General features: G+C 34.6%; 1 protein-coding gene across 3 annotated transcripts in view; it reads right to left on the reverse strand.

The window, feature by feature from the left end:
* Positions 1 to 15957, reverse strand: part of LOC122024673 (transcription factor bHLH121-like) — a 53855-nt gene extending 37898 nt beyond the window's left edge. Inside the window, exon 1 of one of the 3 annotated variants that reach the window (XM_042583344.1) lies at positions 15730 to 15957. In XM_042583344.1, the coding sequence (XP_042439278.1) occupies positions 15730 to 15749 (20 nt within the window). In that variant the 5' untranslated portion in view covers positions 15750 to 15957. The remainder of the gene's footprint in view (positions 1 to 15729) is intronic. The other 2 variants (XM_042583343.1, XM_042583342.1) reach the window with 2 other exon arrangements.
* Positions 15958 to 16656: the final 699 nt, after the last annotated feature.

Raw genomic sequence — 16656 nt, forward strand, 5'->3', positions numbered from 1 at the left:
TATTGAGGTACTATTTCTCCCTTGCGTTATGATATTATCTAACCAGGAATTAGTATTTGCTTCCATTTGTCCTCTTATTGTTTGTGAGAAACCTGAAAACGGCTGTGTTCTAGATTGTAGTTGACTCATTGTAGGTTAAAAATTTATATTTTTCTGATTTCTTTCGGGAGATTATGACTCCAGTAGAGAGCTTATTTAAATCTTTTGTTATAGTATTGATACTTTCATATAAATATGTGGTCTTGGGTGTATTTTTAATTTGAGCTTCTAATTGTAGTAGTTTGTTATCTATTATTGTGAGTCTGTGATATAGGGATGTGAGTAAGGCTAATATTGTGTTATTTTGTTGAATAAGAACTTGGTCACCTGTTCCTACTACTTCAAGTTTACAATATCTTGTTTATGATGTCTTAGCAAATTGTTTGGAGAATTCTAAAGCCTCTTCGTAGTAATTATTTTCAAAGAATATAATTGCTAGAAAACTCCCACAAATAAATCTTATGAATCCCGCCGAGTCATCAGGGACATCTCGACCATCTGGGCCAACACCCTTAAATATACCGCCATTAGCCACACAGTATCCTGAAAGTTTCATGGGAACAAGGGATTATGGCCAAGGACATCCCCTAGAACTAGGATTGCTCCATACACTAATAATAATCCATTACTTAGAACAATAGGAAAAAGACGACCACCAGAAATTACTTATTTCGGAAAAAACTCTGTACTATTAAATATAACAGAATGTGATGATTCCCAAATGTATGACACATATCTAGAACAATGGATTGTTTCAGTCCAAAGGGACTATCAAGCAAAACATGAACTTAACATTGAATCAGGTGAAGCTATGATGCGAATAGGAGAAAATTACTTAGGAGATGTAGTAAGAGCTGCATGGGAATCATATAAACAAAAATTTCCTGAAGGCATTGCTAGAATAGCAGCTCAAGGAAATAATATACTAAATTTTTGTCATACTATACATCGCGTGTTAACAGCTAAAGATGCTAGCCTGAGAGACTTGGAGCAACTACAGCTTCTAAGTTGGAACTGGATCAAACCATTTTGTAATGATTTTTTGGCCCTAACAGCAATCTCAGGAAATTATTGTAATCCTGAATTAGGAGAAAGATTGTTTAGTAAATTACCAGGAGATTTAGGAAAAGAAATCCATAAAGCATGGGCAGATATGAAAGTACCTCCACAATATGATAACATAGGAATAAAAATACAATACATTATAGCAGTACTAAAAGAAAAATGTACCTACATACAAATACAAAAACAACTTAAAAACCAACATTACGGTTTTTGTAGTCAAATTTATACTCCACAACAATATGGAGCTAATCCGCATAAACAAAAAAAAAGAAAAGGAAAACAGCCTCATAAACCTAATATACAAACACGACATAAGGGAAAACCAAAGAAAACATATTTTGTCCGAAAAAGTAATGAACGGAAACCCTACCTAAATAAAGACAAACATGTAAGAAAATATAAACCTAAGAAAACATATGCAAACACCATCACATGTTTCGCTTGTCACGAACCAAGACATCTTTCTTCAGCATGTTCTACAAAGAAAAACCTTAACACAAGAAAGACACAGTTAATAAATAGTACAAACATGGATTTAGTAGAAATCCAACCAGATGTTTCAGACACATCTTCAATATACTCAATAGTTTCAATTGACGACATAGAAGAAATCCCATCATCCTCAGACTATACCTTAATAAATTCTTTCTTACAACCACCAAGATATAATTTCACTATAGATACATTACAAGAAAATTTAAATGACTTAGAAGAACAATAGGATGAGACATATCAACCATTTGATATGATACTCAGACAGGTATTATCACCTGCTTTAGATACATATCCCGACTGTCCACATCAATGGACTTTAAAATCAGGAACCATTAATGTACCTTGTTTTCTCTGTGGTTATTATCCTTCTATAGACAAAAGAGGAAGGTGTACTTTGTGTAAACAACAATGTTGTACAATTTGCCTAGAGCAAAATTTTGGTATTTCTATACCAACATCTATAAGTTCAGGATCCCCGAGAAATCTACTTCTTGAGACAAGAATTGCAGTCTTAGAAACCAGACTTAACAACCTAAAAGATGAAATAAATTTAATCAGGCCAAAAGACCAGTCACATAAGATACATCGAGTAGATAAAGGTAAACAAATAATAGTCATTGAATCTCAACAAAAATTAGATATGGTATTTATTAAAACACCCAGTGTTTGTAATACCGGTCGTACAATGGACATTCGCGTCCGCTGTTTGGCCGATATTCATGGTCATGAATTTACACTTCATGCCTTTCTAGATAGTGGAGCTACTAACTCCACAATTGATGAAAAAACCCTTCTAGCAGTTCTGCCCTCTTCCTTCATCAAGACTGTTACTCATCCAATGATAAGTACTCAGTTTGATGGTCAAACCCTAACCAGTACGAAGTTTGTTACAAATATACACCTCCGTTTTTATAATAACTGTGACACTTTTAGTCCACCCCTATCACTATCTAAACTTTGGATAAAACCATTACTACACTCAGATATTCACTTAATACTAGGACTCAATTTTCTTGTCCAACCCGATCGTGCTCTCCTGTTGACCAAGGATTATGCTCTTTTTCTCTCTACCCCTATTGTATCCCCTATCGTCTCTGACTATTCAACATCAGTACAAAAATATGGAGGTACTCCTCAAAATATCCCTGCCTCATCAGCACTACCTCCACCTAAAGTAGTACCTCCCAAAACACATAGTCAAATAATTTGCAATTGCAAAAACCAAAATACGTGTAAAGGCTCCTGCCTAATACACCAACAACCCATTTATAACTTAACTTTCCAAGAATTTCAAGAGGATAACATTTTTGATAACTTATTAGATGAGGATCTTTTTAATTCTCTAGAAATACCAAAAGACTTTTTAGCACCAAAAACATTAATCCAGTTTATTTTAAAACAAGAAAATCTAGATGATATAATTTCTAGATTAGAAAAGCTAGAAATCATAAGAGACGACCCCACTAAATATTGGGATAGAGATAAAATATATTGTCACTTATCAATAATAAACCCAGACTTAACTATAAAAGCACAAGAATTGCAATATACAAACTGGGAAGCCGAAGAATGTAAAAATCACATTCAACAATTATTAAAACTTGGGGCTATCCAACGTTCTACTTCTAGACATAAAAGTCCTACCTTCATAGTAAACAAAGGATCTGAACAAAAAAGAGGGCAATCCCGAATGGTTTTCAATTATAAAAGGCTTAATGATAACTGTCAAGAAGATGGATATAAAATTCTAGACAAAGATCAACTACTAAATAAAATACAAGACTCAAAGTGGTATTCTAAGTTTGACATGAAATCTGAGTTTTGGCAAGTAAAATTGCATCCAGACTCAATAGAATGGGCAGCTTTCTCCTGTCCAGAAGGACATTTTGAATGGCTAGTAATGCCTTTTGGTTTAAAAGTAGCACCACAAATATTCCAAAGAAAAATGGATAATATATTTAGAAACCTATCTAATTGTACATGTGTATATATAGACGATGTATTAGTTTCTTCTAAAACAAAAGAACATTATGCACATTTACATCTTCTTTTTAACTTATTTGAAACCCATGGATTAATTATTTCTAGAAGTAAAATGAAACTAGCTGTAAACCACATTGAATTCCTAGGAGCCGAAATTGGACAAGGGAAAATAACACTACAGCCACATATTACTACTAAAATCCAAAATTTTCCCGATAAAATGAAAGATACAAAAATACTTAGATCCCTTTTAGGTCTTTTAAACTATGTCAGGCAATATCTAAAAGATATTGAAAAAATCAGTGGACCTTTGTACAATAAAACATCACAAAGAGAACAAAAATATTTTAACCAACAAGATATAGACCTGGTTAGACAGATAAAAAATATGATAAAAACTTGCCTGAATTAACACTACCTCTTGATACAGACTATCTGATTATAGAAACAGATGGTTGTGAAACAGGATGGTGAGGCGCTCTTTACAGAAAATCCAACAAATATGATCCTAAAAATACAGAAGCACTATGCATGTATGCTTCAGGCCAATACAAAGAAAAAGGCCGACTGACTTCTTTAGACTATGAAATTTTAGCTGTAATTTTTTGCCCAGATGCTTTCAGACTTTTTATTTGCAGCAAAAGAGAAATCACAGTCAGAACAGACTGTGAAGCTATTGTAAAATATAGCCAACAAACCAAAAGCCTTCGAAAAGGCCTTAGTACAAAAAGATGGTTAAAATTTACAGACACTATTATTAACAAGGGATTAACCATCCAATGGGAACACATTAAGGGGAGTAACAATTCTTTGGCAGATACATTATCTCGATTATTACACTAAACTTTAACATTAGTCTTGCAGACATGGATACACAAAAGAAAGTCAACACTTTTACAATGAAAACTATGAGATTCGGGAATCAAGAATTTCAACAATTCATCCGTTATGAAGAACAATTTTATTTTCCAGTCAGAGAAAAATTAGACCACATGCAAACATGTCTTCTGGACAACATATGGAACATTCCCACAATCCCTGGTGGAACAAAATACAAGATAGCCATAATCAATGTTGTGGCTAATTAATTCCAAACAACAATACAAAAACCAGTTGGGAAAAAGTTCTCTTGTTATGTAGTTTACTCAGGTTCCCAAGCAGGAGTATATTATGACTGGGAAGAAGTTACAATTGCTATTCAAGGATGTGCAACTCCCTCATTTCGAGGTTTCAACTCACTAGAAGATGCTTTTGATTCTGCCAAAACAGTCATTGGACCCAATTTCTTTATCAGTACCCTACTAAAAACAGGGGGCAAATCACGTATGGAAACAGATCAGCCAGAAAAAGCCCAAGAAAGACCTGAAAAATTATATGCACAGGCTATTACAACCTTTTCAAATAATGCACAGCCTAAGGTTCATAGGCCTAATTATTTAACATTGGGACAATTAAGAACTGCTACAGCTGCTACCTCCAGACAAAGAAATTCGGAAGCAATTCTGCTGAGCCTACCCACCACTATTCCAGATGAGATCTCCATATACATAAGGCGTCTTGCAGAGGACTCTACTTTCCAAACCTTTGCGGAACTATGTGAAGCCTTAAAAATATTACATCAAGAACAAGTCCCAAAGGGGATGACAATCATATATGAAGGAGAAAGCAGCCCCAAATTGAAGTGCAACAAAAGAACCAAAGCCTGTGAAACTTCAAAAATATAGATGTCAATGTCATCTCCTATATGCTTTCCGAAAGGTACATATAAACATGGACACATATGAACCACCAACAATTAAAGGAAGAGTCATTACTCCATTCCTTTTAATGGACTATGGTTTGCTCTACAAACTATGGGTACATGACCCTGACTCTCTCCAGGACTTTCCAAAGAAACTTGGACAAATCAAAGCTATTGCCCTAGAAGAGGAAGAAACATTTGTTATCTGCACTTTTGAAAGTTCACCTCCAAAATGGGTAGGTCTAAAAATTGAGCCTGCTAGACACCTTATCAAAATAAATATTGATGACCTCAATGGTCGGCAACCAGAATTTGATGATTATACTTCTGATTTTGACATCGATTGGGAAGCTTTCTCACCATTACCAGACCAATTGAAACATTGAAGAGCTTCGGTCCAAGGGGCTAAGTGGTCATGGGATAAATTAGAAGACCCAAATGAGTATCTTCTAGCAGGAGAAACATATACAGAAAAGATCTACTGGCCAAGAGATATGGACACCTGATTCCTTCCATTTTCTTTTACAACACAACATTCAACTCTACTACAGCATTATCAAAAGAAGGCTGACCGATGGGCCACTAAAAGGCTGGCAAGTTCTGCTCTGACCTCCAGAGCTTACAAAGCCTCCTTAGCCAGATCACAACAATATGCAGCCCAAGAGCAACATGTAGATACTTCCACAACAAGTCAGGCGACCCAATCTAGACCTCCAGCCCATCTCCAAGAAGCCCACTTTCAAGAAGCCCAGGGCACAAATTATACTCCTTCATTGGATTCTGTTAGCGAGCATAATCTCACCAACATGATGGAACCATAGGGAACTAACCTACCCTATTGTCCTTCTCCACTTACAAACCACTCTTTTTCAGCCCACTACCCTCACTTTACAGCTCCTCTATTGTCCTTCTCCACTGTCCACCCACTCTTTTCAGTCCACTACTCTCCACTTTACAGCTTCTCTCCATTACTTTGGCAGCCACCACTCTGGGTGGACTTTACAGCTTCTCACTTTCCAACTGCTCTCTCTCTGTTCTCATGGACGGGTCCCCTCAACCTCTCCCTGAAAGCGCGGATGAAAGGTTCCTTCTCCCCGAAGGAACCGGCCCCCTCTCTGTTCTCTCCCTCTCCTATAAAAAACCCTCACCAACCCTGGCTCTTCAGACTGCGACCCTCGCTTTCTGAAAGCAAGTTTTCAAGTGTGCTGCAACCTCTAGCTTTTATTTTTGTAAGTATGTGTGTTTATTTTTCTCCCAAGTCTGTAAGCAGTCTCTATCTGTAAACAATTAAGCGTCCTGTATAAACTGTTTGTTTATATATGTTTATCAGTAGAAGTCTTTCTGTACTAGTTTGAAAATTAAAAAAAAAAAATCAGTGGTTTATATTCTTTGTTTATGTTCTTTTTCCTTAGTCCTTATCTAAGTAACCACAGGCGAACTGTAACTGTATGAGAATTCTTGCGTAAAACCTGTGCTGACTATCTAAGGTTAACAGGAAAATCCCAAAATACCAATAGACAAGTCGGGGTTGCAAGTTTGTTGTTCTCTACAGGTGAGGCTCACTGGGAGGAAGAATAACATAAAACTAAGACAATAAAATCACTGTTTAAATGAACTGTCTACATTATAATAAGGCTTTCAGAAGTACTGTTTAAATTACTGTTCACAATTACTGTTCACCATCCCTGTTCAAAATTACTGTTCACAATTACTGTTCAACATTACTGTTCAAAATTACCGTTCAAAAAGTGAAAAAGATTGGTATCAGAGCCTAAAGATTACGTTTAAGGACCTTTTATGCCTAAACAACAATTACCCCTGATATATAATCATGGTCCAGAATTAAAAGATAGCAAAGAGTCTCTCTTAACAATTCAAGAGCATATAAGGCAACAAGAGTTACACCTAGAAACAATAACCGAAATATTAAAACAACAAAATAAACAGATTAAAAATATCAGACAAAACTTAGATTTTCTAAAAGAATCTCAAGATAACTTTTTTAAAAGACATTTAAGGAATAAGGAAGTAAGTAGCTTTGACTCACTAGACACACTAGTGCAACTTAAGGAGATACTTATAACCTACACCGACTTAGTCACAAACAAACTGGATAACTTACAACAAACCCTTGAGGAAGTTAAATATAAATGAGCAAATTGCACTTTGAAAATAATTACTACGAAGAGGCTTTAGAATTCTCCAAACAATTTGCTAAAACATCATAAACAGGATATTGTAAACTTGAAGTAGTAGGAACAAGTGACCAAGTTCTTATTCAACAAAATAACACAATATTAGCCTTACTCACATCCCTACATCACAGACTCACAATAATAGATAACAAACTACTACAATTAGAAGCTCAAATTAAAAATACACCCAAGACCACTGATTTATATGAAAGTATCAATACTATAATAAAAGATTTAAGTAAGCTCTCTACTGGAGCCATAATCTCCCGAAAGAAACTAGAAAAATATAAATTTTTAACCTACAATGAGTCAACTACAATCTAGAACACAGCCGTTTTCAGGTTTCTCACAAACAATAAGAGGACAAATGGAAGCAAATACTAATTCCTGGTTAAATAATATCATAACGCAAGGGGAAAATAGTACCTCAACAAGTACATATAAATTAGAAGACCTAAATAGATGTTGAAAGTAATATGGTTACTTTCTCTCTCTCTCTCTCTCTCTCTCTCTCTCTATATATATATATATATATATATATATATATATATATATTCATTCATTTTACCTGTTGTTGTTTTTGTGGTATCATCTATAAGTAGGGTGTACAATATACATTTATAAGTAGATTGTTGTTGAAGAACCTATAAAGATGTTCTACGAAATTATTAGCTATGATTATTGCAAAGAATCCAATGCAACAGGATAAAATGAAGCATGCAGAGATTAATTGTTAATTCACATAGGAAAAGACAAAAGAAGGAATAATCAAGTTACTACATATGTTGACTAGTCTTCAAACAGTCAACATCCTCACTAAGGCTCTAGCAAGGAAGAATTTTGAAGATTTAAACTCTAAGCCAGCTTTAATCAGCATCTACTACCGAACTTTAGGGGAGTGTAGATATTCTTACTACCTTATATAATTACAATTATTAATTAGCCAATTAATCTTCTAGAAGATCCTTGAGGAAATGGCCAGGTATTATTTATTCACTTGATATGGTATTGTTTTGATTAAGTTGAATAAGAATTTAGCTTCAATTTTCATATGATAACGAGCAGATACACTTTGAACCGTATACAAGAATCAACACTTACACTACAATCTACAACAATTGTCTCATAAATTATTGTCTTTACTTATTATCTTTCATTTTTATTTCATGACTTTAAGTTCTTTACCTCTAAACTCCATATTTTGTAAGGCTGCACTTTGTTTAATATCTTTTGTAAAAGTTTTACAAAAAAAGTTTCTCCAAGTGGCTTGAGTAACTTACCTCACCTTTATGAGTTCATAGGTCATGGAATAGGAATCGAAGTTCCGAACCACATAAATCCTTAAGCATTTTTTTTATCTCTTTATTTTCTTACTGCATTTATTATTTTTATTGTGCATATCACTCATAATTTGAATTTGTTTTTATTGCGCTATTCATCCCCTCTAGCATCATATACAATCTCATAAGGAGTTCTTTATAGTAGATAGGAAAAACAAAGAAAAAAAATTTAAAAAAAAAAGAGAGAGAGAAAGATATAAAAATGGACAAAAAGAGGAAATTGAGATAAAGTTCTCCCAAAAAAAAAAAAAAAAAAAAAAAAAAAAAGTTTAGTAGCTAAAGAGTTTAGCCAAGTAGAAGAGTTTAGCAGCTAAAGGGTCTAGACGACAAAGGTAAAATCGTAAGAAATAAAACTTGTTTAGTAGCTAAAGGGTTTAGCCAAGTACAAGATCAAAACTACGGTGAAACCTATGCACCAGTAACTAGACTTGAATTCATTAGAATGCTGCTAGCATATGCAACATATAAAGGATTCAAGTTATGATCAAATGGATATCAAATCCGCATTCCTTAATTGTTTTATAAAAGAAAAGGATTATGTAAGTCGATCACCAGAATTTGAAGACTTACACCACCTAAACCATGTATTTAGACTAAATAAAGTATTATATGGTCTAAAACAAACATCTAAGGCTTGGTACGACAGGTTGTCAATCTACTTAGTCTCAAAAGGGTGTAAACAAGAACAAATTAACTTAACCCAATTTGTTAAAACCTTCAAAAAGGCATATTCATAACCCAAATCTACGTAGATGACATAATTGTTAGTTCAACCAATACAAAATTCCTATCCGAATTTACAACTCTAATGGAAAGTGAATTTGAAATAAGCCTTTAACTTCCTTTTTAAGATTAAAAATAAAACAAACAAAAGAGGAAAACTATGTACTTCAAAACAAATATGCTAAGGAATTAATTAAAAATTTTGGAAGGAAAAAAGCTAAAGAAATTAATACACCTATGGAAATAAATGCAAAATTTGATAATGACCTAGAAGGAAAATTTAAAATATTATAGAAATGTTATAGGTAGTCTACTCTACTTAAATGCAGATCACTAATATTTTATTTGTAATTGGTATGTACGTGAGATATCAATCTTGTGCTATAAAATCACACTTAACAATTGTAAAAAGAATACTTACATACATTAAAAAAACACTTAATGTAGGAATTTGGTGCCATAAGACCAACGACTCAGATTATGCTATACAGAAAAAGTACAAATGACGGTTGTCAACTTTTAGGTCAAAGTTTAGAAAGCAACATTATGTTGTATTATCAACTACTGAAGTAGAGTATATAGCAATGGAGGAATGTGTAGCCCAATTATTATGGATGATGCACACATTACAAGACTTTAAATTAAACTATAAACACTAATGTATTAATTGACAGCATAAGTTCAATAAACTTAACAAAAAATCTCATACATCACTCCAAAACAAAACATATACAAGTGAAACACCACTTCGTACGAGATCATGTAGCTAGATGAGACATTGTACTTGACTATGTTGAATCCAAGTCAAACCTAGCTAACATTTTCACAAAACACATACCAAAGGCTGAGTTTAGCATGTTCAAAGGCAATTAGTAATGTGTTAGTGAGAGCCCTAGAGTCAATCATATGATGATTGTTGTATGGACTCGATGTATCATATTCCTATATATTTATAAAGACATTTCTTTATGGTTATTATACTTACTTGTATTGGTGCCAAATAACTAAGTATAATAACGTCCTTGAGTAGAAGATTCTTATCTATATCAATCGATTGATTGAATCGATAATGAGATGATATAGAGAACACTACTCTTAATCATTCCTAGTCAAGTATTAACATTCAGGGAATGTTAATACGATGAGACTAGCATGTAGGTTAACTCGATGACTTGATCTCACAAGTCATGGATATAGAGATATCAAGTTGACACATGGGTATGCATTGGAGAATGTATACTGAATGACTCGCCATGACAAAGTATCATGGATCGTTATATGAGTGTCATATACTTTCTCATGTGACTATTAGTATGACTATCAGTCCTTGGACCTGAAGTCACCATGGTTCCCTACATAAGGAGTTGCATACTTTGGCTTCGTCAAACGTCACCCGCAAATGGATAGACTATAAAGGCGACTACTGGGTATGTAACAAATTATGCGGAGGGATGTGAGTGATGTAGATGGGATCTATCCCTCCTATATGACAGGAGTGACATCATGATTCTTGATAGAGTGAGACAACTAAATGCATGGCCATGCCCAAATGAGTCAATATGAGATATTGAGCTCAGTTGATTAAAGTGAGTCTACTTGGAGTTCAAGACATAAATTGATTAGAGGATGACGGTCTATGCCTCAATTGATCAATTTAGATGTCAAGGATATAAGGACATTGTCACATATTGTGAGAGTCACAATTAGTAGTCACAAAGGTGATGTTGGATCTCAATATTCTTGTAACTTGGGTAGTAATGATGTGTTGCTAGATACCGCTCATTACTTATGTTTCTAAATGGTTTAGGAGCATTGCCAACGTTACAAGAACCTATAGGGTCACACACAAAAGGCAATTAGATGGAGATTAGGTCCATATGATGGACCAAGAGGATTAGGTTCATGTGATAAACCAAATTGGATTAAGAGTAATCCAAATTAGACTAATTGAATTGGACTCAATTTGATTCATGTGTCGAATGAGTCTAGTTTAGACTATGATTCATTGAGTCAATTTAAACCAATGAATTTAGATTCATTAAATTAAATTGGTTTGAATCAAAGGATAGATTTGATCAACCATGGGAGATAAATGGGTCAAGTTTGACTTGACTTGAGAGGGAAGATGAAGGGTCAAGTTTGACTTGCCCAAATGCCACCTCATTTGTGACTTGTCATGGGCCGACCAATGATGGTGTTCCACATCATCATGGCCACATCATCATGGCTACATCATTGTGTGTCACCTCATGAGGAAGACCAAGAGCCATGACTCTTGGTATTACATGGAGGTATATAACACACAATGAAGTGGTCGACCACTTTATGGTGAATTGAAGCAAGGTGTATGCTCAATTCAATTCTTCTTCTTCCTCCTCTCCTTCCTTCTCCCTCTCCTCCATTGCCGAGCCACTCAAGGGTGCTAGCACATTCTAAGTGGTTCTCTCCACATTTTGTCCGTGTGGATACGTGTAGAGGAGTGTACACTTGACACTCTACGAGATCCGGCAACCGTTTGGACGAGCGGGATAAGCGAAGGGCATCGCGACAAGGGTAACACTCTTATCATGTAGATCTAAGGTAGATCTAGAATAAACAAACATGTACATGAATTTTTATTTATCTTCGCACGGATCCGTGGCAAGACTTCGAGGTTTCCGCAACACAAAAAGTAATTTTTACGGCTCGAAAGTCCCAACATAATGTGCTTAATAGAATAGACTATTGTTTTTCTTACAAGTTTATGTATTTATAGCTTACTTATTCATTTACTTGCATAATGGAACTAGCTAAGGTCTTACCTTAAAAATCATGCACCTATAGATTTAAGGAGTTGCATCTCACAACACCTAGGTTTAACTTGATTGTGTATTGAGTCACATAGATGAGCGTGAGATGTTAGAACTTGACTCCTGATTCTAGATGTAGACTAAGTGCATCAACATGAATCAAGGAGTATAAATGCAAATTGATCACTTAGGTGACTAACTTCCCAACTAGACTTGATGATCATTTAATATCATTTGAGTCGAGGAAAAAGAAGTTAGACATTCTTTTAAGGACAATTTATTAGATGAATTATTTTCAAATATTATATTTTAAAAAATCTAGAGTGAGTTAACCATGCTTTAGCAATATTTAATTCACAAAATGGAATGCATGCTTAGACTCTAAGGACTTAACCATTCCCACTTAGTATCTTGTTTTATTTAATTTGAGTTAAATTACTTAGTTTTAATTTGCTTGATTTTAATTTGTTTAACTAACTGTTAAATTTTTCAAGCCTCATCTGGTTTAAACATGGTTAAGTGTTTTTTGAAAAAATGGGTTTAATTTTCTTTTCTTTTTTTTTTGAAAAATCTTTTAAGTACTTGAAAAATATTTTTTTGAAAATCTTTTAAGTGCTTGAAAAAAAAAAAAATTAATTTCAAAATTATTTTTTTTGAAAATATGTTAAGTACTTGAAAAACACTTTGTTTCAAATTTCAAAGAGCATTTTCTTTAAAGTGTGTTTTAATTATTTAACTACCTTGAAAACTTTTTTTTTGCAAAGTGTGCTTTAAATTTTTTTTTTAAAGTATTCAAAAAATACTTTCATAAACTTATTTTTTATTATTTTTAAAAACCTTCTAAAAATTGTTGTTTACTTGAAACTAAAGCTTCTCATTTTTTGATATATGTCAAAGGAGGAGAAATGAGTTTAAAGTATTAATTTAAAATTTGTAAGAGTGTTGATTTGTTGATTTTTAAGTAAGTGTTGAAAATTTTAAAATATTTTTCAAAAACCTCAAGGGAATTTTAAATTCATGGGAGAGTTTAAATTGAAGAAGGGGGGGGGGGGGGGGGGTTTGAAAATTTATTTTTTTATTAAGCATATTTTCCTTAACTTTAAATCAGGTTATCAGACATCAAAAAAGAAAGATTGTTAGTGCAGAGAGCAACATATAATCAAACCTAAGTTTTAATATTGGCAAAAGTTTAAAGTTAAGTTATGTTGTGATTTAATGGCTCAGCAAGTATCTTAACCAAAAAAGTCATAGTAGGTAAGTTGACCAAATACTAGGCAAATGAAAGTCCTAGTAGGTCAAGTAGATTGAATGCTAGGCGATGAAAGTCTTAACGGATCAAGGACACCAGAGATAAAGTCCAGAACCGGACATCTGGCAAAACAAGTTCAATGAATCAGTGAGGACGGGACATCAAATAAAAGAAAGACATAGTGAGTTAAGTGATCAGACGCTTAGCAGAGGATGCCCAAACAGAACTGGAGGATTGATGTTTAGCAAATGATAAGTAAAGGTAAGCTCCTAGACAGAAGAGGTTCTTCTGAAAAGAAGAACGAGTAAGGTCGAGTCCTCGTTACGAGGATAACCTTAGGCAACCTTAGGCAACGATCCAACTATGGATCCTACTCGAATTCTGAAGTTGAGAACGGACAGTTGAGTAACTATGTAAAATACAATTACATAAATTGCATATTCTATGCTAACCTTGTATTGCAAGGTTTGGCCAATCGAACGGTCCGGGCAACCAAATGGTAATGTTCAGCCGACCGGAAGCTAAGATGGCACTATGTGACTTAGCAGCTGAGATGTCCTATGTGCTGGCGTGGCATCCAAGGTGGACAAGAATAAGTCTCGGATGGCTGAAGTGACAGGGTATAAGGATCATCTGGCTGACGTGGCATGAGATAAGAATCATTTGGCTAGCATAGCACGAGGCGCGATCAAGGATAAGGGTTGCAAAGCTAACATGGAAGAGGATTGACGTTAAGGTGCTAACGTACCGACGAAAGAATGTAAGGAGATCAGGCAACAGAATAGGCTGACTGGTAGACCGACCCAAGCCTATAAAACTAGGCTCCAGCAGAGGCTTTGACTTCAATCGTCATATGTCCTCTTGCTCTCGTCTCGCTCAAAAACTCTGAGGTAATGCCGTTGTGCTACTCTGACAAAGAAGCGCTACTACAATCTACTTTGTCAGTATTTTATTTAGGGTACATTACTCGTGTTTTTGAATCTACAGAGTAGTAAACTTGTTACCACTTTTGATCTTGTGCAAAAGGTGAATAAGAACCATCGTTCAAAAAAAGAGATTATTTGTGAATTGCCGAATCGAAAGCGATCAACGATCGAAGGCCTTGGACTAATAGCCAGAGGCTATGAACCAAGTAAAAATAAATCATGTCTTTCGTGTTTGAATTTTTGCTGTGTATTTACTCTTAAGTTTGAAAAAGAAAGAACAATTTTAAAACGAAAAGCGACGTGAACTATTCACCCCCCTCTCCCCTCTCCCCCTCTAGCGCTCACTTCAATCCTACATGTTGAAGTTGAATCATTGAGTAGAATTAGGCACAAGATTTTTTAACCTATATTATTTATGAAGAACTACTTATTTGGCTAATAACACATAATTAATGGCTAAGTTTAAAATAGAAACTTAGTTGATTGGTATCAAATGGGTCTAAATTGAATTGAATTGGACAGATTCTAGACCCAAACAAATCTCCCATAAGGTTCAATCTGTTTTGGGTGTTATTCAAATTGAATTATGTGATTCAAAAAATGATTTTGTAGAATTTGCTAACTATGGGTAGAACAGGGGGAGAGAGAGAGCTGGTGGAAAGAAGAGAACATGCTTTGGAAATATTACCAATTTAGATATTCATCTAACTTTCAACATAGGATTGCTACTTCACCATTGAACCAAATCTAGTCAATCAAATAGATCTAAAGCAGTCTAACTGGACAAATATCAAAAAATTCCCTTCTATGCCACAGGTTGAATTAGGACTACCAGCAAAGTTGAATGAAATTTCAAAAAAAAAAAAATCAGGGTTTATCCTTATAAATTTAAAAGACTTAAAAGTACCGGAAGGTTAAAACTGAAGTTTGAATATACCAAAAATAGCGCAAAATGAGGTCAAAAACTTCTTTCGACTTCTACTCTTTAACTTTTTGTTCCACCTCCACACTCTTCTTATAATTTATATATAGCAAAAAAAATATCATTTTCTCAATATTAGCTCCTATCGTCACTAGCTTATTACCCTAAAATAGTCCGTCGCGCCTGCTGATTGTCAGACATCAACAACAGTTGCAACGGGAATAGAACTCTAAAAATGAAAGGTAAAGTAATTGATCGGCACCTGTTGTCGAACGGATCCATCGCTAAACCCTAGAAAAAGTTTAGCGAATTCCCAGCAAAAAGTTTAACGGCAGAGCTGTGGCAGCAAGAGAAAGAGCTCAAAAAGGGGCTCCCAGCGCTTCAATTGCTTGGTGGAGCGACTGGAGGGGGAAGCAACTCGGACTGCCCAATTCGTTTGACGAAGGATGCTTTGCGAAACTTGCCGTTTATTAAAGAGGGGAGGATATTTATTCTTTACTTTCGTTTTAAAGTAGTTTCATCGGTATGGGTAAAAAAAACATAAGCGCTGCTTTTTGTTAATTTGTGGTGGAGGCGTGGAGCCCAATTCTATCCCGTACGAGTCGAGTCAGAGAGACGGGCAGCGCGCGAGGCGCTTTTCACGAGTCTATCTGTGCAGGAAAGAAAATCAATCCCGTGTGCGGTCAAGGAAAGCAAGACAACCTTAGCGCCTCGGCCATCAACATGCGAATAAAGCAAAGAGTTTCCATTGGCCACTTAACTTATATTAACTTAATATTAATAATCATACTGATACTCATTCCTGTCAAAAAAAAAAAACAAAAAAAACAAAAAAAACAAAAATCAAAATTAAAATCATGCAGATACTCATTTAATTATTAAAATAACAATAATAATAACTTATACCACGCGTTGGATTAAACAACTAATAATTAATTAATTTTAAATAAACTTTTTTTTCTAAAAAACTCCAAAGTATGTTCAAATTTGTAATATAAATTATAAATTTTAAAAGAGATTTAAAATTGATGTGATTCAAATGAACCCGATCAGATCATCGCTCTACCATAACTTTGTATGTTAGACCAACACCCTCCACGATAATAGGGTTTCATCAAGCTCCAACATTCTCTCCTCGTGTGGCCATAGGAGATACATGATAATGAGAAATCTTGGCTGAGCAAGCTCT

This window comes from Zingiber officinale, chromosome 9B (assembly GCF_018446385.1).
Source record: "Zingiber officinale cultivar Zhangliang chromosome 9B, Zo_v1.1, whole genome shotgun sequence".
Lineage (NCBI taxonomy): Eukaryota > Viridiplantae > Streptophyta > Magnoliopsida > Zingiberales > Zingiberaceae > Zingiber > Zingiber officinale.